At 31.8% G+C, this 27,087-nt stretch overlaps 2 protein-coding genes across 2 annotated transcripts in view; both read right to left on the bottom strand.

The window, feature by feature from the left end:
- LOC132734775 (putative ferric-chelate reductase 1 homolog) overlaps positions 1-9,610 on the bottom strand; it is a 32,617-nt gene extending 23,007 nt beyond the window's left edge. Inside the window, exon 1 of the mRNA XM_060721621.1 lies at positions 9,456-9,610. The gene's annotated coding sequence lies outside the window, so the exon portion shown is untranslated. The remainder of the gene's footprint in view (positions 1-9,455) is intronic.
- Positions 9,611-11,627: 2,017 nt separating this feature from the next.
- On the bottom strand, positions 11,628-24,701 carry LOC132734774 (putative phospholipase B-like 2). The gene is made up of 12 exons (XM_060721620.1): positions 24,476-24,701; positions 22,923-23,050; positions 22,171-22,289; positions 21,068-21,162; positions 20,452-20,663; positions 18,763-18,851; positions 17,425-17,582; positions 16,882-16,974; positions 16,010-16,081; positions 15,067-15,219; positions 14,510-14,669; positions 11,628-13,401 (listed from the first exon to the last, which is right to left on the bottom strand). Exons 1-12 carry the CDS (start codon positions 24,667-24,669, stop codon positions 13,198-13,200), a joined length of 1,677 nt encoding a protein of 558 aa, XP_060577603.1. The 5' UTR covers positions 24,670-24,701; the 3' UTR covers positions 11,628-13,197.
- Between the last annotated feature and the right edge of the window lie 2,386 nt (positions 24,702-27,087).

Here is a 27,087-nt window from a genome sequence, read left to right as displayed (position 1 = left end):
TTGACTTCTGAGTGAAGTGGTATATACAATTCCAACACATCCATCTTTGACTTCTGAGTGAAGTGGTATATACAATTCCAACACATCCATCTTTTGACTTCTGAGTGAAGTGGTATATACAATACCAACGCATCCATCTTTTGACTTCTGAGTGAAGTGGTATATACAATTCCAACGCATCCATCTTTTGACTTCTTAGTGAAGTGGTATATACAATTCCAACATATCCATCTTTGACTTCTGAGTGAAGTGGTATATACAATTCCAACACATCCATCTTTTGACTTCTGAGTGAAGTGGTATATACAGTTCAAACACATCCATCTTTGACTTCTGAGTGAAGTGGTATTAACAGTTCCAACACATCCATCTTTGACTTCTGAGTGAAGTGGTATATACAATACCAACACATCCATCTTTAGACTCTGAGTGAAGTGGTATATACAATTCCAACACATCCATCTTTTGACTTCTGAGTGAAGTGGTATATACAATTCCAATTAACACATCCATCATTGACTTCTGAGTGAAGTGGTATTAACAGTTCCAACACATCCATCTTTGACTTCTGAGTGAAGTGGTATTAACAGTTCCAACACATCCATCTTTGACTTCTGAGTGAAGTGTTATATACAATTCCAACACATCCATCTTTGACTTCTGAGTGAAGTGGTATTAACAGTTCCAACACATTCATCTTTGACTTCTGAGTGAAGTGTTATATACAATTCCAACACATCCATCTTTGACTTCTGAGTGAAGTGGTATAGTCAATTCCAACACATCCATCTTTGACTTCTGAGTGAAGTGGTATTAACAGTTCCAACACATTCATCTTTGACTTCTGAGTGAAGTGGTATTAACAGTTCGAACACATTCATCTTTGACTTCTGAGTGAAGTGTTATATACAATTCCAACACATCCATCTTTGACTTCTGAGTGAAGTGGTATTAACAGTTCGAACACATTCATCTTTGACTTCTGAGTGAAGTGGTATTAACAGTTCGAACACATTCATCTTTGACTTCTGAGTGAAGTGTTATATACAATTCCAACACATCCATCTTTGACTTCTGAGTGAAGTGGTATATACAATTCCAACACATTCATCTTTGACTTCTGAGTGAAGTGGTATATACAATTCCAACACATCCATCTTTGACTTCTGAGTGAAGTGGTATATACAATTCCAACACATCCATCTTTTGACTTCTGAGTGAAGTGGTATATACAATTCCAATTAACACATCCATCTTTGACTTCTGAGTGAAGTGGTATTAACAGTTCCAACACATCCATCTGAAGTGGTATATACAATTCCAACACATCCATCTTTGACTTCTGAGTGAAGTGGTATTAACAGTTCCAACACATCCATCTGAAGTGGTATATACAATTCCAACACATCCATCTTTGACTTCTGAGTGAAGTGGTATATACAATTCCAACACATCCATCTTTGACTTCTGAGTGAAGTGGTATATACAATTCCAACACATCCATCTTTGACTTCTGAGTGAAGTGGTATATACAATTCCAACACATCCATCTTTGACTTCTGAGTGAAGTGGTATATACAATTCCAACACATTCATCTTTGACTTCTGAGTGAAGTGGTATATACAATTCCAACACATCCATCTTTGACTTCTGAGTGAAGTGGTATATACAATTCCAACACATCCATCTTTTGACTTCTGAGTGAAGTGGTATATACAATTCCAATTAACACATCCATCTTTGACTTCTGAGTGAAGTGGTATTAACAGTTCCAACACATCCATCTGAAGTGGTATATACAATTCCAACACATCCACCTTTGACTTCTGAGTGAAGTGGTATTAACAGTTCCAACACATCCATCTTTGACTTCTGAGTGAAGTGGTATTAACAGTTCCAACACATCCATCTTTGACTTCTGAGTGAAGTGGTATATACAATTCCAACACATCCATCTTTGACTTCTGAGTGAAGTGGTATATACAATACCAACACATCCATCTTTGACTTCTGAGTGAAGTGGTATATACAGTTCAAACACATCCATCTTTGACTTCTAGGTGAAGTGGTATATACAATTCCAACACATTCATCTTTGACTTCTGAGTGAAGTGGTATTAACAGTTCAAACACATCCATCTTTGACTTCTGAGCTAAGTGTTATATACAATTCCAAAACATCCATTGTTTACTTGTATATTTGTATAGTATAGTAACACCTTAACACAATCACATCCATCTTTCTACACTCTGCAACTTAAAACCATTCACAACGTATAATCCAGTCACTTTTGTGATTTTAGTGACTACAAAAATATATAAAATCACAGTACATTCATCAATCACTCCAATGTAGCAAGTGGTAAATATAAATACAACAAATTCACACACATGTGTATCACTTCCCTTAAGCATAATCAAAACAAGTTCACACATGTGCTAGTATAATCACAACAACATATTCACAAAAAATGTGTATCACTTCTCTTGCATAATCACAACAAATTCACACATGTGCTAGAATCATCACAACAAATTCACACATGTGCTAGAATCATCACAACAAATTCACACATGTGCTAGTATAATCACAACAAATTCACACATGTGCTAGTATAATCACAACAAAGTCACATATGTGCTTGTATAATCACAACAAATTTACACATGTGCTAGTATAATCACAACAAATTCCCAACAAATTTACACATGTGCTAAAATAATCACAACAAAGTCACATATGTGCTTGTATAATCACAACAAATCTATCCATGTGCAAGTAAAATCACAACAAATTCCCAACAAATTTACACATGTGCTAGAATAATCACAACTAAGTCACATATGTGCTTGTATAATCACAACAAACTCACACATATGTATCACTTCTCTAGTACAATCACAACAAATTCACACATATGTATCACTTCTCTAGTATAATCACAACACATTCACACATATGTATCACTTCTCTAGTATAATCACAACATATTCACACACACATATGTATCACTTCTCTAGCATAATCACAACATATTATGCATGACATAAGTAAACATATTCTGCCATCACATTTAGGCCAAGAGATACATGTAATTACATGTACCATCTCAACACATCCATTTTGTAATAGCTCCTATTTTACTTTTAAAATGTACACACAATATCATATCATTTAAATAATTTCCTTCCAGTTAAACACTGACATACTGTTGATTTTTTCCAAAAAAAGTAAACTGTCAATTGTCAATCAAATAATAAATCATATACATGTACTAGTAAAGAATCAACAGATAATTATGAAAGAACACAATATGAAAACTGAAAATCAAACAACAGGAAAAAAGTTAACCTTGTATCGAATTCTTTTCACCAGGTATGAAGAAGTATACTATAAAATAAGACTTAATCTCTAAAGCAAACAAAAAATGCACCTTGCCAAAATATCCCCACCCACTCTCTAATCACAGCATTATGTTTTTTCAAGTCAATCCTCCAACTTACATATAGAATCAACCACTGTGAAGTGATTCAGTCTCTCTGCTACAGTAAATAACACCGTAAATAAATCCACTATGCACTACTTAATTCAAATAATAAACCATGCAAAGATGTATATACCTAAACAAGAAGAAATAAGATCCGAAAAAAATATATATATAATGCACACTGTACACTTACGACATGTATTATTTATCAACAAAGAAGTTAAATTATCCAGAGGGCATTACAGTAGATGTCGACTAGGTATGGCTAGGCACACCTGTAGTGAAAACCTACATACACAGATTAAAGTACAGGTAAAGCTACCACATAAAATGTTTTATATCATTTATGGAAATACAAGCAGCCATGCATTACCTCTACGACAACTTTTACTTTTAACTTAATCAATACTTTTATACTGTATCGCCTTGTTTGCGAAACTGCAGTAAATAAATCGCAAAGGCTAGTTTTAATTTTAAATCAAATTAAAAATCTTTAAAAGGACAATGTAAATACTGTACATAACTAAACTGCCTCTACAAAGATTAATTGTGAAATTCAATATGTCACAAAAGTGCGGTTAGGTAAACATTTTTTGGCTGCATGTCAGACACTATATGGGAGGAAATGAAACAAGAAATAATCAGAAACTAAACACCTAGCTTCATTCAAACTGTTGTGAACAGGGTAACAGAGATCCTTCTCTAACTGTGAAAGCATACAAGATTAATCTGGCAGTCTGACATCAGAAAAATGTAATTTGGCATCATATAAAAGGTAAATGACTGTTTAATTCTGGAAAGATTTGATAGAAAGCAATTGCTTACAATTATGAATACATGTACAAATTAATATTAATTCAAGAACAAATGGAGCAGGTACTACACTATGTACTACATTGTACTATGACAAATGTTATTCTGCAGAAAAGTCCAGCTTTATAGTTAATTTATAGGAATGTTACAGTGTTTGTTAATGAAAAAAAAATCCTGTCCAGGACTTTTGATTCTTTCATGAGCGGAAGCTATCTAAGCTAATGATTACAGAAGAAGAGTGGTTTTACAAAGAATCCCGCACAAGCAAGGGCATCTGAGGACTTCTTGCACCATTAAAGCTGGAAAGTTGCCATACATCTTTGTATAACCTTAATACAACATTGGTGTGACTAAATACCTAACAAAACAAAATGAAAAAAAAAATATATACATGTATAATATTAAAGTACAAATACTACACAGACAAAAAATACTTGAATTTAATTTAAAAAAATGTTATTCAAACTGTAAAATTTGCCTATAAATTTTGCATAATGGCATCAATAAAATAAACAAATTTGATCAATATTCTAGCCAGGCCAATGATCCATGCAGTATGCTGGTCTGCTCAATTTAAGCTGTTTTGATATAATACCTCATACATCAATAGTTTGTTCCAACATTCAAAGCTTGACAAGTGCCTGCTTCACATGGTTAATGATAGCACAGATTTGCCCGATTTATATTGCTATATCTTTAACAAAAATAACAAGATATTTAAGCTATATCTATTCAGGACTCCAGGATATCTTCTGCAGACATTTACCACATGCAATGCATAGGAATGTGCATTGAACTTTATAACCTGTTTCTACTTAATTTTACAGCAAGTGGTTTCTTTATTTCATTTTTTTTTTGCATGTGATTTATTTCTTTTTTTCAGCCCTGAATGGAAAACTGTGACTAGCTTAGAAGGTAACTATTCCAAAATGGCTATGCAAAATAAAAACAAAAAAATTATTTTTGCCTTGTTTTTAATACTTAAAACCAATTTAATGCAATATACTGCTTGCAATTTACAAATAATAAATGTATAAATAATAAATATTTTTTTGACACTGTGCTTGTGATTTTTTCACATTTTTTTTTTCTTGCTCCTACACAGTTTCTTTCAGTATGGTAAATGACCTGATAAACAATTGTTTGTGCATAGCATCCTTCACCATCCTGTCTTACAAGAAGGCAAGCTGATGATTTACGGAGTGTCAGAAAAACAGATTATAAAATAATATAAACCTGTGGAATGAAACAGGATGTAAGAACACAAGAAAAATCCTACAGGTGAGCTGTGCATCAACACAAAACATTCCTTCCATCTTACTCCCTTGTGAAGTTTACTTTATAAAATAACAAAATGTAACTAGAATGCACTGATAACGGATGTACCTAAATATTTAAAGTTGCAGGCCTCTAGAAATATGAACACAGTTTAAAAAAAAGAATTTAAAACTTAAGAAATGTGTAAATATTTAAAATACATGTTGCTAAACATATCTAATCAACATATATCTACCTTATTACTACCAAATGTTTGTTTTTACTGCGCACAACCACAGGACATATGGCACCAAAAAAGGCTATCAAAATCACCAACATCTTTACTTTTCTCTTCTTATACTTTCCTCTAATCTTTTCAAATCAATATGGTAGGGGCATCCTTGGCAGAGTGGTTAAGGTCATTGACTTCAAACCACTAGTCCCTTACTGCTGTAGGTTTGAGCCACTCAAGCGTCATTGTTTTCTACATGTGAGGAAGCTATCCAGCTAGCTTATGGAATGCCTGTGGTTCTACTCAGGTGCTTGTTTGTGCCTGTTTAATGTACAGAGGGGCTCCTGAGGTATTCCTCCATCAGTAAATATGGAAAGTCGTCATATGACCTGTACAGTGTTGATGTGATGTAAAACCAAACGGCAACAAAAAATATCAATATACGCCACAAATTCAAGGGAACCAATGTTTTGGTGTTGAATGTACATGTATATGTCTCTTTAGAAACATTAACCTGTAGCAGACAATCATAACGAAAGCTTTTTTGCAACCTTTATTGAAGAATGACGTCAGAGAATTACACTCAAGTTATGAAATCTCCAATAAATGATCTGAGGTATCATGACCCAAACAATTATTTGTAATGCCTAAACAGACAGATAATGAGTATAGCATCATTCAGACAATCAGGAGGGAGAAGAAAGAGCACAGGTGAGTCATAATACCTGAGAGGAAATATTTTCACCTTGTTTTCTAATTCACCATGACACATTAATTATAAATCAACTGATGTACCGAAACCATCCCAATCACACCTGTGTGAAAGTCAAAGACTCAAAGATAATGAATGATCATTAACCCCTGGTTCACAGCATCACACCTTTTTTGTTTAGTATCTTTTTTTTGTGAAGACTCTTTCTAACTAGACAACTTTAAATAAACTTTTTTTTGTTGTAACCCCTTTAGTTGTAATATATTAACATAGGTACCGGATACTTCTGGGCTTTTTCCTCCAGTATAAATTCAGAAAGAGGAAAGCATTCCTCATTGAATGCCAAAAGGTATGTTTGTTCAAATTGAGAAAGAGAAGTAAAAAATTCTAATTATAGTTGCATAGATTTTAAAACTGCCAATAATTTGAACAATCTTTACAGGCATACATAAGACAATTCTCCAAAGTCGAGGTTTTTTTTTAAATTTCTGTCTCTTACAAAGAAATGTATACACAATGTACTACATTCTTATTTACTACTCTACCAGCAGCATCTGACCATGTGACCAGTGCGGACCGTCCATGCCATCTGATCATGGTCTGTACTGTTTCAATTAAGTCAGTACTTATTTTGAAATTCACCCTATGACTGGTGAATAGTTTGGTCCTGATTGAAAGACGGACAAGATATTTTGTGTGGTAATTTTTAATTGTTAAGTGAAGTTTCAAATTGTAATTCTGCAATTATTTGTGGTAAGTCCAAAATTATAGTCTGCACTTTTCAATCAAATTTTACTGTCTAATAAAGTAATGTAAATCTAATATGGTGTTTAAATAATGAAAATTTAATATGGTATTAATACATGTTATTATAAATACAATAGAATTCATATGTGTATTTTCTGATAATTTTTTTTTAAACATGATCACATCATAATTATTTTGATCAAAACGGTTGAACTTTAAAAAATTCTTTAGAAAAAAATATATTTGAAGAAAGGCACATGGTTTAATTATTCATTTAACAAATGCCACCATTTCTAGTTTCCCTTCTGCCTTGATGGAAACACCATTAACATAGATAACTGTTATTTAAATCAAAATGATTGTGAATGATAACAACACAATACACCAATGTAGTGTTAAAATGTTATGCAATATTGATAATAATATTAGTAATTCATGTTAAAATATATTGACCTTAAGTTGTCAACTTCTGTCATATTTTACCTATAATTAACCTTAACCAATGAAAAGTTAAAACACCTGACATTCAATGTATAAGAAGATTACTTTCATATAATTCAGGAGTGCTTATACAATATGCAGTTTAAAAAAAAATAGCAGCTTATTTCATAACCCACTAAATGACTAGTCAAAATATAGGTAGGTCTGTGTAATCCAGACATACAATAAGACCAACCTGACCATACAAGAATTAATTTGGCCTTGAAATTTTTACAATATTGGACTTAGAAATCAATAAAGAAATACAAAATTAAAGTACCCAGCCAGGTATTCTGTATTTAAAGCAAAACATTTAAGGTTGGTTCATTTTTTTGTACATTTAAAACTGATTGTTGAAAAACAAGATCCATATCTTAAAGTTAAAGAATACCATGGAAGACATGTAAGACTATATTTTTAGACTAATGCATGCTTTTTCATAATGAACGACAAAGTAAGTCTGAAAAACTGAAAGAACATGTTACATGTATATACGACAATGAGTAGCAATAAAAAATAAATAATTTCTCTTCCATAGCCAGATATAAACACTACAATCAACATATTTATTTACAATAGTGCACAATAAATATGCACTTTAACATATACTTATGTTAATATATACACAAAGAAAACCGCAGTAATCATTTATACAGTGATATATTTAATCATTTTTAGGATTGCCCTGTTGACTCAGAAGCTGTTTGCACCAATTTTTTATCATATAAAAGATGTGTTCACAAGATAAGATCTCGACTACCAAGTCATACTGTTATCTGTGTATTATTCATGTAACATCTTCATTTTTCAAGGGGTAGTAAACATTACTTGTCACAATTAGACTTGAACGAGGCCCTGAGGGGGAGGCAAAACCTGTAATCAATTACACAAAGCAGATATTTATATACCTTAAAGGCATCACAAACATTATTAATTTAGTTAACCGTTTTTTTTTCTGTGTTGTTTTTTGCTTAGTTTCTTTTTATTTATTTTTTATTTTTGCAAGTTAAGAAAAACAATGGTTAAGATCTATGAACATTTATGAATATTATCATTTATAACATAGTATTTCACTTATCTCACCCTACATGACATATTAAATTTGAGCATACATTGTTATAATAATCTTCAAATTTGTTAGCTAGTGAAACTATTTCTTATTAATTGAAGATTCAATTCATTTAATTTCTTACCCATTTACTTTTTTCATAGGTTTTGATGTATCAAAACAAATGTTGGCACATGGGTAAATTTTACCTAAAGTGGATTTGCATTTCCATCATGATTGAATTTGCAGTAACATTAAACACATTTTAAATATCAGGATAATTCCTAAATTTTATTATCAATGTGATTATGAAATAGTTCAAAAACTCAGTTGTTATTGTGTTGACTTTCTACCTGAAAGTGATTATTATAAGTCTATGGCATGTTTCTTCTTCAGGATGTTACTAATTGATTATTAATTGCTCTACTTAATTAAAACTATGAATATGCAATATACAGACGACTTTTTTTTATGAGTGTCACACGTCAATATGTCTATACATTTTTATGCAAATTGTAAATCTACGGCCAGCTTTAACGGAAAAAAACCGACATGCTACGCGACTGTTTCTTATTAAAAGCGACTGTTTGTTATTAAAAGTTTTTTACTCTCGGTCATGATATAAATGCTTAAAGCCCGTAACCATATATAACGTCACACATGTTTAAAACAATTACCTGTTCACTATTATAATCCTGCTTCTGTACTATTATCACAAATATTTCATCTAATTATACTGAAAATAACTCATTCATTCGGCCATTTTGTGCAGCATCAGTATTTTGTTACAACTTTCCAAATTTGGGCCATCTGACCTCTATGAACCCGCTGCCGAAATTGAGATCGGTTATCTCCGTGCACGTTCGTTAATATACGTTGAGCTAGTTCGCCGCATGTTGCCTGGATACGATTACTATTGCACGAAATGCGCGCCAAAAATCATTTTCAAAGTTTTAAGCGTGCAGAGCTTTTAAATCTGATGAAACCATACAAAGCGTGCATGCTCTTCATCAAGTATAGATCTATTTGTGAAATATATTTTTGTTTACTTCATTTAGAAAATATTGTGTAAGATTAAGATTAAAATTGATCTAGATTATCGTTCTCATTCAAGAGGAGGTCGGACGCTATTTGTTTTCCGTCAACATTTCAGTTATCAAAAAACTATTTTCAGAAATTCTAATTATTCAGCAGTCATTTACTAAAAGACAGTGTTACTTTTAAGCAAAAAAAAAAAAAAAAAAAAAAAAAAAAAAAAAAAAACTGGCTGATCTTTAATAGCTGGAGAGGAGACCCACTATCTCAAACTTATCCAGTACGTCGCCGAGACGCAAATTGTATGCGTGCGAACATTTTACCGCATATATTGTAATTTGCAGCTAAGCTAAATTTTGACAGGATTTAAAGATCATTATAGATCTAGGTCTAAACAAGAAATTACATAGATCTATGTGAAAAAAAAACACATTAAATTCTAAATTCACCGAAGTGTAGAGCAAGATCATTTTGAACTTTACCCTGCTGGTGGCATCCCAATCTATCCATGCAGCAAGTACTGACTAGCTAAGATCAGCCAGCATGTCTGTGCCATTTAATCATGGTCTGTATAGTTCACATAGTTCACTATTCTGTATATTTCTTATCTAATTTCTATAAAATGATGAATAGTTTTGCTCAGATAGAAAGATATTTTATGTAACCATTCTTTCGAGAATCATCCAAGACTTTATTGAAACAGCATAATTTTACTGTTTAGAAATTTTATAAAAAAAATCGTAAGATATAGCTTTATACCCTTTAAAGGGACTCCACTGAGGTTTAAAAGCCTGAGAACATAACATTTGAATTTCTTTCATAAATGAGCTGAGGCACTTTAAACAGAAATATATGCAAAGATAGTTAAGAAATATACTTTGAAATATATTGAAAATCGTATCAATATGCTTTTCTTAGCCTGATTTGAGTGAAAAGCGTTTAAACGCTTTTCATTTTGGGTCATTCTTTTACAATTTGAATAAATATTCTGGAAAAACGAAGTGCGAGAATGATCTGAAATTTTGCACAAAGATCAGTGGTTTGAACATACATCAATTGGTACATTTATCTGACAAAAATATTTTCAGTCCCATCATGTCAAAAAACCCTCAGTGGAGACCCTTTAAAAGATCACGATTTAGATATAATCCCAAACAATTACCTGAAAATGCTTGGAGCTTGTTTTAGTTTGTCAGAGATTGTTATAAGAAAAGATTGAATTACAATTATAAGACTAACTATGTAGGACCCTTACAAAAAGTATTTCCGAAAATTGTAACATCATGGGATGAAGATGCTAAAACAAGTTTGAGAACATTTAAGATTGCAGTCTTAAAACTGTCAGGCCATGTTGTGTTATATAAATCTTACCTTCAAGAATCTTCTTAAATATAAAACAAATTTTACAACTATTCCTTGTTATTTACTGAAAATCATGATGTACACATGTAGATAAAAATTTATTATGTTTTTTTTATCACTATTACTATTTCAACATGGGGACAAATTTTGTTTTCATGAGAATTCCATGGCAGTAAGGCCTCATATCAGTTTCTCAGCTTATGGGTTCAACTCCTGCTGATAATCTTGAAATCTATGTTGTAACTTGTAAGTTAGGTTGGTGGTTCTAATTGGGAACATTGTATATGACACAGAAAACTTTCATCATGGTTAATTGTACTGACAATTCACCTTCATTGAGTCAGACTCACGAAACTAAATAATTTACCTTTCACAGGCTTTTGCTTTAGAAGTAGTTTATATATTAAAAAACTTCTTATTATTAGCTTATGAAGAAAAAAACAACAACAAAGTTTACAAATATATTCATTTAATTACTATATTTTCATACAAAAAAATAGATTTATTTTTATAAACATGGAATAGTTGTTATAACAACATTATTTCAGAAACCAAAGTAAGGTATTTAACAACACATTATACAAACAGGGACAAAATTAATAATTATGTTGGGTTGTCCCAGTTGTAATTCAAACAAGGTTTAAATGTCCATATTATGCTTGATTTTGCTTGACTGGAAACTGAAAATTAAACTTTAACAAAATATACAAATATTTTAAGAAAACTTAAAAGATTCAAAATTCAAGTAATAATTTACATATTGTGTGCGATTAAGAACTGAGTTTGGAGTATAAATCAGCATATTTCTTCTGCGTGACTTATGCAGTTAGAGCAATTTTTGCATGTTTTGACCTCTTTTTGATAATTTACGTGGAATAAAAGTGCCATTTGGAATGTGTAAATTACTTTCTTTGTTCATTTCACAATATTTTACTTTTAAATACATTTTCATAATTTTCATTTGAATTTGCATGAATTTGTGGGCATGCTGCTTTAAGGTAGGGTAATGATGTCTTATCACCTTAACAATAAATTTCCAGAAATAGATACACATGTTTGTCAGATTAAATATTATTTCATTGTAAAAAATATAACAACATTTATAATATCTAAATACAAAAAAAAATGTTTTAAAAAAAATGTTTTATAACAATTAAAAAAAAAAATCAAAACAATAAACAAACAAGGAAGATAACATACACCGGTAGTTGTGGTTGTTTTTTATTATCATTAAATAAAGGATAAATCTACAAAATAAATGTTAATCTCATTTTATAAAATCAGTTCACAATTTTGTGGAGTTACAAGTATTATAAGATGAGCAACAGACTCAATTACCTTTTATCTCTGAATTTATCATTTTATTTACATATAACTGAGCAATACTTTAAGTATGCCAAAATGTCAGAAAATTAAGACTAAACATTGAAAATTCACATTCCTGCTGACTCATAATGTTTTATCTAATTAAGTCATGGCAACCAAATAAGTGATTAGTAATTTTATATTGTTTATATATATAATAAGAGCAATTTTCTATAGATAATCATAAAATGTATTGTAAACAGTATATCACATACAATATAATAACCTTAGAATACTGGCCAGCAACTAATTCTAACCATCGCCTATATGATTGAAATACTGTTGGGAAAAGGCGTAAAATGAAACAAACAAACAAAACAAAAAATTCTAACCATGCGACCATGCAGACCAATATAAGCTGGCACATTTTGTTCCATCTAATCATAGTACATGTTGCAATGTTCGCTATTCACTCAGTTATTGAAAATTTCCTAAAAATTATGAATGGTTGTGTCCAGCTTGAAAGGTGTACAAGTCCATGTATGTTATTTAGTGTGGTTTAACACATGTGTTTTGAGGGTCAATACTTACATATATATGTTATGTCAAAAAAAGATTGACTATTATTATTGTAAAAACAATTATCACATTGAAATCAACAAATAAGATATTTTGAATTTTGAAAATTACTCTACTCCTCTTGCTAATATTTCTGTCTTATTGCACAGTTATGAAAGGGCGTACACTAGACAAGGTTCCGTTAAAGTGAACCGGGTCAAATTTGTAGACATCTGGATGGCCATGGTGAGGACAGTCCTTTGCGAAGTCTGCTTTACTCCACTGGAAGGGTGGTAGTTGGTCGTAAGTTGGTCCACTTACTGCAATAAACTCTAGGCTCTGGTACATGGCATAGTTAGTCAGCTGAAATATATACATTAAATCATTTGAATAACAAACAACAACATAAAATAAACAGATGAAATGGTACGTCCTGTGATTGCAAACAATAATCTTCTGTTTAAGCACATATACAAAGAAATGTAAACGGATAGCTAGTCTATAATTCTATTAACCTAATCATGCAATGTAGCACTTTGGAATGGGAATTTTATTTTTGACTTTATGAGAATATTCATCTAATTTTACCCAATTTCAAAAACAATTTTATGCTTGAGACTCATGCTTGTCTGTCTTCCATAAAAGAAGTGACTATTCTCTGCTCATATAATGGGACAAAATTTTATATACCAATTGCACCTATTAGTCCCTTAGATAGTTACATAGCTACCTAATGTAAAAGAATTAAGAAATCCAGAGCAGTAAAGGGCAAGTGATTCAAAGTCACAGATCATAACCGCTTAACCGTATAGGCCCCATACACAAATCAGAGGAATACCTGGGAAATCTACATTTGAACATCAAGAATATACTTTTTTTGTTGTTGTTATTTTTTTGTAGGGTTTCACATCACCAATACAGTATAGTTCATATGGTGACTTTCCAATTTTACTGGTGGAGGAAGACCTCAGGTGATCCTCCCGGCATTATTTCAGGCACAAGCAGGCACCTGATCGAGCAGAACCACCGACCTTCCATAAGCTAGCTGGATGGCTTCCTCTCATGATAGAATCCAAAGTCTCCTCTCATGATAGAATCCAAAGTCTCTAACTGGATTGGAACCCCTAGCAGTTAGGGGCATGTGATTTGAAGCCAATGATCTTAACTTCTTGGCACAGGCATTCTTTAAAGAATGGCACAGTGGTCATAATGTTTCACTGTCAGAATATAATTTAAATCCAGGGGTTGTGATCTCCTACTTTTGCAACTAATATCATCAAATGTTCATGGAAAAGACTTAAAAGTTAGAGATCCAATGGTGTTTTTTACATCTTGCATGTTAAAGACAAAGTTGTGTCTTTTGGAATGCAATAATTTCAGTATCTGCTGCACCATGCTCAAAAAGATAAAACTCCAATCTGCTGCCACTATAAATAAACAGAAATCACTTGAAAACTAAGTAAAAAGTCACCTTCATATCTGTGCCACCATGTGATCTGTGACCTAGTGCTCCAAAAGGATATGTTCCACTGGCTGGGTTCAGGTCACATCTTGCTGATATACCATTCTCAGCACTGTAAGGTGGGGTACAGTTACATCTTGCTAGAGGATCATGCTGGAAGTCATTGTATCTGAAACGTCAAATATAAGTTCAAATAACATATATAATGCACAATATTAAAATAATGAAACAATGATAATTGAAACAAGACCTGTCCCCATTATAATGGTGGTAGACAACACAGCCAAATTATCTTTCCTGTTTGAGTGCCATATGACCTAAATTGTGTTGGTTCGCCGCAAAACCAAACATTATTTCAGGTGGAGTAGAACCACAAATATTCTGTTAGCTAGCTGATAGCTTCATCACATGAAAAAATCCAGAATTCTTGACTAGATTGGAACACACAGCGGTGAGGGGCAAGTGATTTGAGGTTAACTTATTCAGCCATGCAGGCTCCTTAAAAAGTGTAGCTAAAAGTAAAACTGTGTAAACCCTTAAACGAATAAACAAACAAACAAACAAACCTCATCAATCTCTGCATGGACTCTAAATCTTTCACTTTCATATGATCTCTTGCAAATATCTGAGCCCTTGGAGATTTGTCATATGTGAACCAGTCTCCATATTTCTTCACGTTGTCCCAGCAACCACTTTTGTTGAAGATTTCTGGAAAATAGCTGAAAACGAAATTTGCTAAAACATGAACATGGTATACTGAAAGTCAAAAAGGCATTACTGTTTTTGCTTATCTATTAAAGAGTCACATTAATATATAATTGAATAACTTAGTGAATAGTTTAAAATAATGTAAGCAGTTTTTTCATTCACAATATATGAAAAAACTCTCTTTTACTTATTAAAGTTCTTGAAATGATGCCAGAAATACATTTCAATGATCACACAAATATTTTTTTCAATGGTTTTATGCTCAAACGGTTATATCTCTTTTATGTCATTTATGTTATGTTTACATATTTCTAAATTAAACTGTAAATGCTAGCATGAATAATGTACTAATGTACTATCATCTGAACAGCCAATGGTCAGTTATCACCAGAACACCATTTAATATATATAAGTTTATTCTAACTATGAAAGCAATATGTGTTTATGTCAAAGCATTCTATCAAACTGGTATGAAAGAACAAGTATACACTGAGTTGAACCTATGTGACTAAAGAGAATGAGAGAGCATATCATAATGCACACCAAATAAGGCATTCCAGCACTACCAGAATAATGTCAGGCGAGTATCGTATATTTGTTCAGCCTTGCCCTAATCTATTTTCTTTACTGTTGGCAGTCAGAGTTTATAATTTAAAACTGAAATCCATTAAACAAACATTAATATTTTAGGCATTTTGTTAATTAAGAGGTGTATGGATTTAAGAAAAAAGTAAACTTCCTAATTAAATTGCTTATTGCATCTTGAATAATTGAAAAAACATTTGTAACCATATTACATACGCAATATTGTAACTTGGCCAATACGTCTGCTCCCTTAACACATCTGTTTTATCATCATATTTTACAGTTCCCCAAAAAAGTTATAAAAGGGTTTTCACTATAAAAATTTAACATGTAAAAGTAAAGGGACACTAAAAAAAACATCCCTTTACAATAAAATAAAAAAAAAAACCTTTTTTAAAATGCTAAAAATTTTGGACTTTAAAAGGTGTTTTTCCCTTTACATAAAACATTTTTTTAATTTTTTATTTTAAAAAAAAATTTTTTTCAAACTTCCCCCCTTAATGCTTTTTTCTTCCCTTTGCAAAAAAATGAACTTAAATTTAAAATTGTTTTTTTTGTTTTTTTAAAAAATTTTGCTGAAAACTTTTTTAAGTAACAATAAAAATTGAAAGCTTTTAAAAGGTAAGTGGGGGGAAAACCTGCTTGGGCCGGGCCCCCTTAGGCAAAAGGTTGAAAACCCAATGAAAAATTAAAGGGTAAGTTCAACCCTTTTGCATAAAGGGCGGGAAAGAATATGCATTTGGCGGCAACTTGTAAGACATATCAGGCATCCAAATTGAACAATTATCATTTGGCGAACTTTCTGTAAAGAAACATTTCTCACAGCAAACATAGTTATATTAAATTTAAAGAACAACAACCTTTAAATTCATATAAGAATAATTATCAGTAAGCAAATTCACATAATGATAAACAGTTTAAGATGTGCAGAAGTCTCTGCTACATGCAGAGATTTGTTTTGTTTGAGTTGTATACCGATTTTAACACATTACTTTCATACCTTGGCAGTCGGTTCACCTAACTTGCTTTCCTGGATAGCTAACAAATAATTACATGTATCAATTTCAATGAAAAAAGAAAGTACTTACGGAATTTGTTCTAATACTGTCAGGAATCCTTGGTAAGGTGCAAAGCCTGGGGTGAACTTACGATAATCAATAACCATCCATTGATTGTTATATCTGGAATTTAAAAAAAAAAAGTTAAATCAAATGCTCCAAATCACTATTCAATAAAATCAAATTTCATTGTAGGTACACATAAAAGAATATGTTTATACGTACACCCAAACTAGTCTGTTTTCCATTTACATGTATGTTCATTAAAATTTATTCACTTCATTGTATATATAGAAAAAATAATAATTTTCTTTGTATGTACACTAACTAATATATTTTAATTGTATATACACTAAAATGAATTGTTTTCTTTGTATGTACACTACAATTTCATTAAATGTTTTCTATAATGTGCAATCTTTTCAAACTTGATATTGGCTCTTTCATAAAAGAAAAGAATAATGATTTGGTTACTTAAACAAAGAAAAAGACCTGAAATTTCTTTGTGAACATACATGTAGTACATGTACATGTATTTCATATACTTAAAAAAATTAATCAACAGTAACATACGTTCCACTGTTATACAGTGAGAAAGTCTCAGCCCAATTATTTCCTGTTGTAGCCATTCTGTTCGCAACCATTGTTCGAATACCCTCAAGTACAGTTGATTTGGTCACATATTTATAAATTGCAGGGTTACTGTTCCCAATAGTTGTTTCTTGAGTTGCCTGAAATATTAAAATTGATAATTCTATGGTTCTTAAAGATAAAAATATTAACACCAATTAATATTTCATTTTTCATTCTGCTATAAACAAGCACTATGTTCGACTGAACAACATACCTACATGGAGGCAGTTTGACCTTGGACCCTGTGACCTCTAAGTGGGTCTTATGGGTAGAGCTCATCAAGGTTAAGGCACCTATAATGTTTTGGGGCTGTACAGTTGAAGGACTCATGAATTATGGTCAGGGTTAAAGTTTTGTGAAAATCAGACAGGCAATAAACAGATTAAAAACAATGTGCACTCCCGATCTATTTAAACAGGATTAAAACAATAACTACACTAAGTCAGAAGTAATAGAGGATATTGAATGAGTGTAAGTTCAATACTGAATTTATTGCACGAGTTGAATAAAATTATATTATGCGAGCCTCTGGCGAGCATAATATTATTTTATTCAACGAGTGCAATAAATTCAGTAATGAACTTACATGAATTTAATATTCTATTTATCACTTACCCAAAATAAAGACCGTTTAAAGTGAAATAAGAGTCATTTTTCATTGACGCGCCTATAGAATAACCCTAACATTTAGCGCGGCTTTACAATATGTTTGTATAACGCTAATGACGTCACGTCAAAATATATGCACGGCCGTGCAATACCATATTTACGGAGTCGCGAAATCGGCACAGGTGTGTGATAAAATCAGCCATTAAGTACTCACAGGGACTAACAGTTTCAAGTAAAATCTGAATGCAATGCCCAATTCTAGTGGCATACATCTACTACATTGATATATAAAATTATTATTAAAAGCTGCATGCCTCCAGATTAGCCAAAATAAACATGGGAAAAAACATACATGTACTAGTATTGTAAGAAAAGTAAAAAGATTCAAAATTCAAGGAATTATTAACTCTAATGTGTGATTAATGACTGATTTTGCATTATTTATCACCATATTTCTATTGCACTATTAACACAGTAAGGGCTATTTTTGGTATACTTTGACCTCTATTGCGTAATTCACATAAATTGTAAGTGCTGTTTGCAATGTGTTAATTACTTTCTTTGTTCACTTCACAATATTCTACTTTTTAATACATTTTCAAAAGTTTCATGAAAATTAGGATGAATCTGGAGACGTGCTGCTTTCAAGAGTTAAATATGAATAATTACCAGTCCCGATGAGATGAGGTAGTAGTCATCACCAGACAATAACACACCCGGGTATGAAGACATTGTTATCACTTTACCAGCAACAGGTTCTGTAAACATACATTTACACATTATATTACTACTACAGGTTGTAGTTAAAAAACACAATGCAGTCATACTTGTCACTAAAACCTATGTTACTATATATAGTAACAAAATCTAGGATATTCCAGGGCCATTATGGCAAGATCTAGGTCATTATGCAATGTCGGCCCCCTTGCTACTCTGCATTATTTTTCCATAATGGGCGAGTGAATGAGCGCACATGCAAAATGATGTAATCAACTCTCAGTGACTTTCAAGATGGCTGCTGATGTTGAATGAACTGTAATTTTAAGTTAAAATGATGAAATCAATCTCAATGAACAAAGCTTAACATTGAGGATTAATAAACTTGAGAAAAGAATACAATAACTCTACCCAAGACAAAACATGACCCTCAGAACTTCCAAAAATGATTTCAGTTTGTAGAAAAAGACATCAGTCTCAGAAACTGTTCTTGAAGGCAAAAAAGTATACAAAAAAATGGCACTAAATGTTATTCTCACAAAAAATATATAGAGTATTTATAGATATAAACAACAATAAAACAACATTGTCTCATATTTATTATGTTTTGCCATGTTTTCAAAGGTAATCATATGGTTAAACTGAATGACATATATTTGTTTACATTGACAACTGTCCGTTTCTTAGAAAGGGCAACAACCAAGATAAGTGGCGATGTCTAAATGCCGTATTTCAGACATAGGTATAAAAGATGTTAATACTTGTTTGCTGCTCGGCATTATGCGATTATGGCCCTCGAGTCCATAATGTCCTTCGGGCCTGTGGCCCTCAGGCCATTATGCACATCTTCGGGCCATTATCGCATAATGCCAAGCAGCAACCAAGTATTAACCTCTAAATAATGATCACCTTGGAAACTGAAGAATCAGTTTTGTTGCTTGCTTGTCTCTCAAGTGTAGTCATTAGTCATTTGGAAAATGAAAAAGGATTTTCTATTTGTGGTCTTATTTTGTATGTGGTCTTCAACACAGAGTTAGCTTTAACATTAAATAAGATGTTTTTAAGTATAAAAATTTGGATTAATATGGTTCAAACTAATGAAGTACATGTCTATATTTTGTTTCCTGCTATTTCTATAGTTTGTTGGTGATTAACATTAATTAAGTCACATACTGTGATACAGGCTGACAGTTTCCCTAACCAGTTGGTCTGAATTATATATACATGTATACCATAAATAGCCTATAAATGATATACATGTGACAACTGAAATGGGCAGAAAACTGGATTTTCAGCTGGATTTGTGGGCAGAAAACTGTATTTTTTATTAACTTGAATTTCAAAGCGAGCGCCTTTAGAATAAGGAATCCATATAAGTTAATGTTAAGATTTTAAATCAATTTAACAATGAAATGGTCTTTTGGATAAGATTACAGCTTAAATGCTAAGACAGCTCATAGCTACCAAAAGCCAAGAGTCAATTTTGAAGATTTCACCATTTTAAAAAACAAAATCTTTTAGAAAATTCCAGGGACAACCAAACTGGAATCTACCACATAAACATGAAGACAAAATTATATTTATGCAAGTAAACTATATACAGCATCCTAGAGTAGCATACCATGTGTGACATAACCTTACCTCCTTGAGGTTTGAAAGCAAAGTCGTATTTCTTCAGTATTCTCAGCATACTCTGGTATGTATCCCAGGTGTCATGTGACACATAAACGTCTTTGTTGCCTGGCAACAGCTTGATCAGAGCAGAGCATGATCCTGAACCAACCACCTTCTTCTTCCTGTATGGATTGAGAGCATTTGGAATATCTTCCATGTCTCCACTCAACGACAAAACACTGGTCAAAAGAAAAATACGCTCAGTTATTTTCATGTACATGATAATGCAATTTTATAAAATTCATCAAAATTCTTAATGACAAGATGTAATGATATGTGTGATGAGAAAAGTAACGATAACATGTGAAATGACAGAATTAGTCATGGCAAGGAATCCTTATGCACTTTTTATTTCACATTGACTTTACTTTACCAAATGTGTCATTAAAACATGTGAAATTGTACTCATGTTCATATTTTATTTGTGTAATAATGTACATGTCTGTGTCTATAGAATATTAAAATTAATTCTTGTACTTCAGATCATTTGCTATATCCTTGTACATTAGAAATATTCAATATCTATAACACATGCACACAAAAACATGTGCACACATTATGAAAATTGGCAAATGAAACTCACTACAGTCCAAAAGGATCAACCTCTGTTGATACACCACCAAGTTTATTGAAGTAACCATCTGTAAGTCCAACAGTTTGAACAAGGAATAATTTTACCTGTAAATGAAGACTTTTTTTAGTAATTTAGATATAGAAGTTGATTCCCATACATTAAGTATATACATGTATTTAATTCGAGAATATATGCTATATTTTCTAAATATAATGACAATTTCAAACAGAAAACAATTTAAGATTTAAAATTTGTAAGTTTACTGAAGTTGGTACAGTTCATAGAGTTTCTTGGGAAAGAAACAGCCATTTTTATCTAATTTTAGTATAATTTGTTACTATATTTAACTCTCATGTGATATATCATCTTCCACAATTTGCATATTTTAAATGTACTGTTTTCTGTACATCACAATCGTGTTTGAAATAAGTAGATTAAATCATTTTTTTTAAATTATCCAGTGCTGGCATGTTTGCTTCCTACCTTATCTGAGTTTGGTTTGTATTTATTTATAATAATGATTTCAATTCATACAAAATACTGAACACTTGCAAACTGAGGTCATATTTAACAGGTGCATGCTATTCATGTGTTTCAGCTGATATGTGCATGAAGGATGAGATCCAGTCAAACTTTTGTGATCACCAGTCAACAACTGTTATACTGATCTACACAATCTCTACACAAATGTCTGCAGTGGTCACCTGCTGTCTGCTGTTACAGTCAAAACAGCACAAAATGAAGGAATGCGGACCCAAAGAATGTGCAAATAACTAAATTTAATAATTCACCATTTAACAAGAAGTGCTTTGTAAACATAAAAGGATTCTATTACATTAAATGTTATTTTCCATTATTTCTTTAAACTATGATTTCTTCACATATATAAATACAAATTTGTTTACTCAACTTATTTGAAGTTAATGACCAATTCCTTTTAACTATATTTTATCCCTTTCTCTACTAACATTGTGTAACAGACTTTTTTCTTTTGTGATTTTTTATCATCACAATGTAGCTAAAAGTATGGTGTCTCGTCACATGTGCAAAGTGGTCTGGCTCTCTACTGGCTACATAAGATAGCTTGCCCTCTTATTGTTGACTAGACTCACCAAATTCCAGTAAACTGTGTTCTGAGATTTGATGTTATCTTTCATCCAGTCCAAATTATTTTGAAGAAAGTTTCTCAGTTGATGACACTCTGGGTTTAAAGGTCTTTCACAGAATTGTCCTGAAAAGCATTTTTATGTCTAATTTATATTAAATAAAGGTTGAAGGAAGTAGAAAGAGTTCTGAATGGATTATCTTAAAACAAGTTATATCAAAAGGTATATAATATAGCAATATCTCATGAATTAATTTTTTTAAAGATCATAAACGGTAAAATTATGTTGTTTCCATAAACTCATGTTGATTTTCAAAAGAGATGGAGCAAAGAATGTCTCTATTATTTAAGAGAATGAATACAACTGAATTAACAAAATAAAAAAAATTTCTGGAAAAGAATTTTATGCCATCATTTTAAGCAAAATTTAAACGTCATACATGGATCATTCACTTTTATGGAAATAATTATATAAAAATATTTCTTTCATACAGGCTCTTATGAGATATTTATTTTAAAAATTCAAACAATAATTCTGTAAACTATAACTAGCAGCTACATGTATCAGAGGTATTAAAATCAATTGTCCATACTGCTTATGTTGTCTTTTTTCCACTAGTCTGGGACTACTTTGAACTGAAAATTTAGAGAAAAGTGACTTTTTGCCTGACTTCACCCTAAATGCAGTCCCTGAATAGGACTCATTATGTTATGCTGCACTAATGAAAAGAATTACAAGGTTGATATTCAAAAACAGACCTTCAACAGTGTTTTTCCAGTGCATTGTAATATGATCTTTGGTGAGGTAGCCTTCAATAGCACCTGCAGCATATGACTGTTCCTCATCTGTATAGTCACCATTTGTTGTCACACTCAGATAAGACCACCTGTAATTTCATGTTAAATTATTAAGTTCAACAAAAAGATATCCCATGTGAATGTTGCAGCTGAAAATTGACATTTCATTTCAAATATAAGCAAGTCATGAAGTAGTCAAACAGGCATTAACACAGTTCAATCAAAGCATACTTTGCAGTTTTTAATAATATAGTATGCACCAATCCTGGTATGGAGTCAGGTATTTTTAACTGGAAATGCTTAAGTTTGAAATAAAAAAAACTGACTTGTCCCCCTTACTAGGGATGAAATAAAATCTGAATGGTGGCTTCTGATGCATTTTATGAACACTTTTCAAAATACAAATGTCTTCTTTTCCCAGATATGTTCAGTCTTTAGAACATGCAATTGACGTAGGGCATTATAAATTCAAGTCTCTCTTTTGAAAAAAATATACATTTAGCAACTTTAGCCTGATATGAATGATGTATCATGTACATGTATAATGCAAGTTCAAGAGTTAATCTCCAAATGCTTATTATTTAAAACTTTACATTTCTACTTCTGTATTTCATGTATGAAATAAGAGTTCAAAAATAAACTGTCCATACTGGTCAGGGACCATCAACCGGACACTTTTTGAACATTTTTCCATAAAGATTTTATAATTGAAAACCTAGAGCCCTAAAAATTTGAACAGTACAGCTGGGTTTCTTTCCAAACTAAAAAACCTAGTTTTTTTTTTTTTTAAATTGGGTTTTTCATTTAAATATTTTGGGGGTTTCATCAAGGACCCGTTTTAAAAATTCCCTAAATTGTCTTAAATAATTTACAGGGTTTTCCGGACATTTTTTAAACTTTTATGTGATTTAATTCATTTAAATGCTAGGGTGTTTTAATTTTTATTTGCAACATGATATACAATATTTCAGTAGCAAATGCTGACGTTTTGGATATTTTATTGTTTACTCTGCAAATGATTATAGCTGGTTTATGAGGTCAGCTATTGCACTCTTAACCCCCAAATTTTCAGTGTCAACATTCTTGAAATAGACATTAAAATATTACCATTGAAATAAATTTAATTACTTAATTATAGAAGAAACATGCATTTATTGTTGTTATAAAGTGACTGATCTATCGACAACCAATGAACAATGAAAAATATTTTAATTAAGCATTTTCGGGGCCGTCCCGGTATGGTGGTTGTCCGGTTTTGGTGATCCCCAACCAGTACTGATAATGATATAGAACATCATCATGATATTCAACTCCAAGGTGCTATTTATAATTTTACAGTAGATCTATTGAGCATATGGGCTCTTTTCCTGTACTTATCCTTTTAATAATGTAGATGCTTGAACTAAAAAAATTACTTTTCTCTGCACTGACCAAAAGAAATGTACTCAAAGTGTCTGCTATACGTACTGTACTGTACAGTACAGTGTAGCTACAGTATTCTCATAGATACTTACCCAGTTTCGTTCACTTTGTTTGAAAACTCTGCCTTTGCCACCCATTGAACTGGAGTTGTTTTAATAATACTAAATGATCCAGAACTGTCTTTCACTACATACGCAACATCAACTTTATTTGGTGAACAATGTACAGTTACCAGAACACCGAAAAACACCAACACAAAATACGATAGCTTCTGTCCGTCCACCATTTTGAACAATCATATGACAAGTCATGTGACTACAGTACACTGTAGAGCTGTAAAATTTGGATTATCTGCCCTTTTCATAGATTATCATTTTCAGTGGAAGTGATAGTCATATTTATGATCCTTTTCGTAAAATTTAAAACATGAATAATAAATTAAAAATATTATTATAAAATTGATGACATGGATTTTCACGCGATAAATTTATTAAAAATATAAACTTCATTATAGACCTTCATAATTTACTTTTTTCAAACAAAAAGTCATTTGTTTACATGGAATGGCGACATTGGTATGCATGATAAGAAATTTTGATTGAATACACCAGTTACATTCGAAATCAGTTTAACAAACATGATTAGGGTCTACATAATGTATTTTGTAAACTTGAGGTCGTATAATTAATTCGTTGGGCATAAAAACATTGATAACATTGCATAAAGGTTGTGTCATCACATTATATCAAAGGTGATCGTGTATCTGATGTCATCATGCTTGTATAAGGAATAAATGTAGCAATCTGAAATCTGACCTGTTCACATAAAAATATAATTCAAAATGCAAGAAATGCCGAACATTTTTTATTTCAATGCCAAAGGTACACTTTACAAAGACGAAAATTATTATCAAGAACCAGAGAATTCCACCGCTTAGTTAAGTACTAAAAAGCTACTCATTGGCATCCAGAATTTACATGACTTTCAAAATAAGTGTTTATAAAATTCCAGCATGTTCAGAATTATATCAAGGATGGTTAAGAAGTTTATTTAAACATTATTTTCGTTTTTCTTTTTTTTTTAAATTATAAAAAGTATTGTACATTGTTATCAATACATGTACTAACAAATGGGTATGTGCTTCAAAACTGGTATGTATAGTAGCGTCGTTTGACACACAACTGTTGGCACAGTTTGATTGTGATACAGCAACTTTTCTCTTCCATTTATATTTCTAAAATATCAATTTAACTATTTAAAAATTAAAAAGGTATAATTACTTAATGCATATAAATTAACTTAACTTAACTTTATGAAACTGATGTGAAACAGTTAGCCACCAATTATGTTGCAAAAAACTTTTGGCCTAACCCTTTTGTATATTATGTAGAAATGTTATACAATGTATATATGTTTATATAAAATTCAAAGATTTTTTTGGAAGAAAATCGAAATGTGATTCTACCCCCTGATTTTCCTCCATATATACCCATTTTTGTTCCGGATTTTTATGCATCCGTCACCCACATATTCTTTCCGTCGTGGTTTCTGGTGTGCCCAAAACATGCAATGCGTATGAAGAAAATGTCGCTGAACGGACTAAAAATAAAGTGTTTTCACAAAATCTTGCCACCAAACGATGCTTAACATTCAAATAAACCCTTATTGAAATATTTATTGAGATTTGGTTAAAAATAAAGGAATTGCCGGTCAGAATTTCATCTGAGCTCCATATGTGCTGAAGAGATCCATAGGTGCATGATATAAAAAGCATCAACATAATAACCGATCATTAACATAAAACAATCAATGTTTTAATATTTTGTGTATTATTCTGTAATAAAAATTAATATTGGAAATATACAATAGTTGTCCCAAGTCGAGCTTTAATAACATCATCCATAAAAAGATAAAAGCCATTAAGTATACTAAAGACACTAATTATAGCTATGTTTGGAAGTCCCTTAGTATTTCAATCGTACACGTATGCAGAGAATTTTATTACAAATATCTAGCTCTGTGACAGATTCTATATTGCCACGAGGGCTGATCGAGGAAGTAAAAAAAAATCGCCCTTGTCATTTGTTTCATTAAAATCATTTCTTATTATTCCACTCATTAGTACAATGTTAGTTTTTGACATGGAACGTTGTCGCCTTAGAGAACCTTTACTTTGTAAAATATTATGTGAATACCATTTACAAAAGCAAACTAAAACGGAAAAAGAATATCAACCAGTATAACACGTTACTTCTGTTCAGCTTCCACATGTCACTACAAATTACAAATAAAAGTATATAATTGAGCCGCGTCACGACAAAACCAACATAATGGGTTTGCGACCAGCATGGATCCAGACCAGCCTGCGCACGGCGCAATCTGATCAGGATTCATGCTGTTCGCTATCAGTTTCTCTACTTGTAATAGGGTTTGTAAGCGAACAGCATGGATCCTGATCAGACTGCGCGGAGGCGCAGGCTGGTCTGGATCCATGCTGGTCGCAAACGCATTACGTTGGTTTTGTCGTGACGCGGCTCATATCTTATCGGTACGTTGATATGTCTTATGAGTTTGCTACAATAACAGATTGCTGAGAAAATTACAAGTATATTTAAATTCATGATTCTTCATTTACCATTGTCATACACAGGTTATTTGGTATTGCGTGGTTTACTTGACACGAGGGTAAAATTTTTCTTTTGAG

This window comes from Ruditapes philippinarum, unplaced genomic scaffold (assembly GCF_026571515.1).
Source record: "Ruditapes philippinarum isolate M1 unplaced genomic scaffold, ASM2657151v2 ctg748_1_1_1_1, whole genome shotgun sequence".
NCBI lineage: Eukaryota > Metazoa > Mollusca > Bivalvia > Venerida > Veneridae > Ruditapes > Ruditapes philippinarum.
This window is presented reverse-complemented; position numbering and strand designations above follow the sequence as displayed.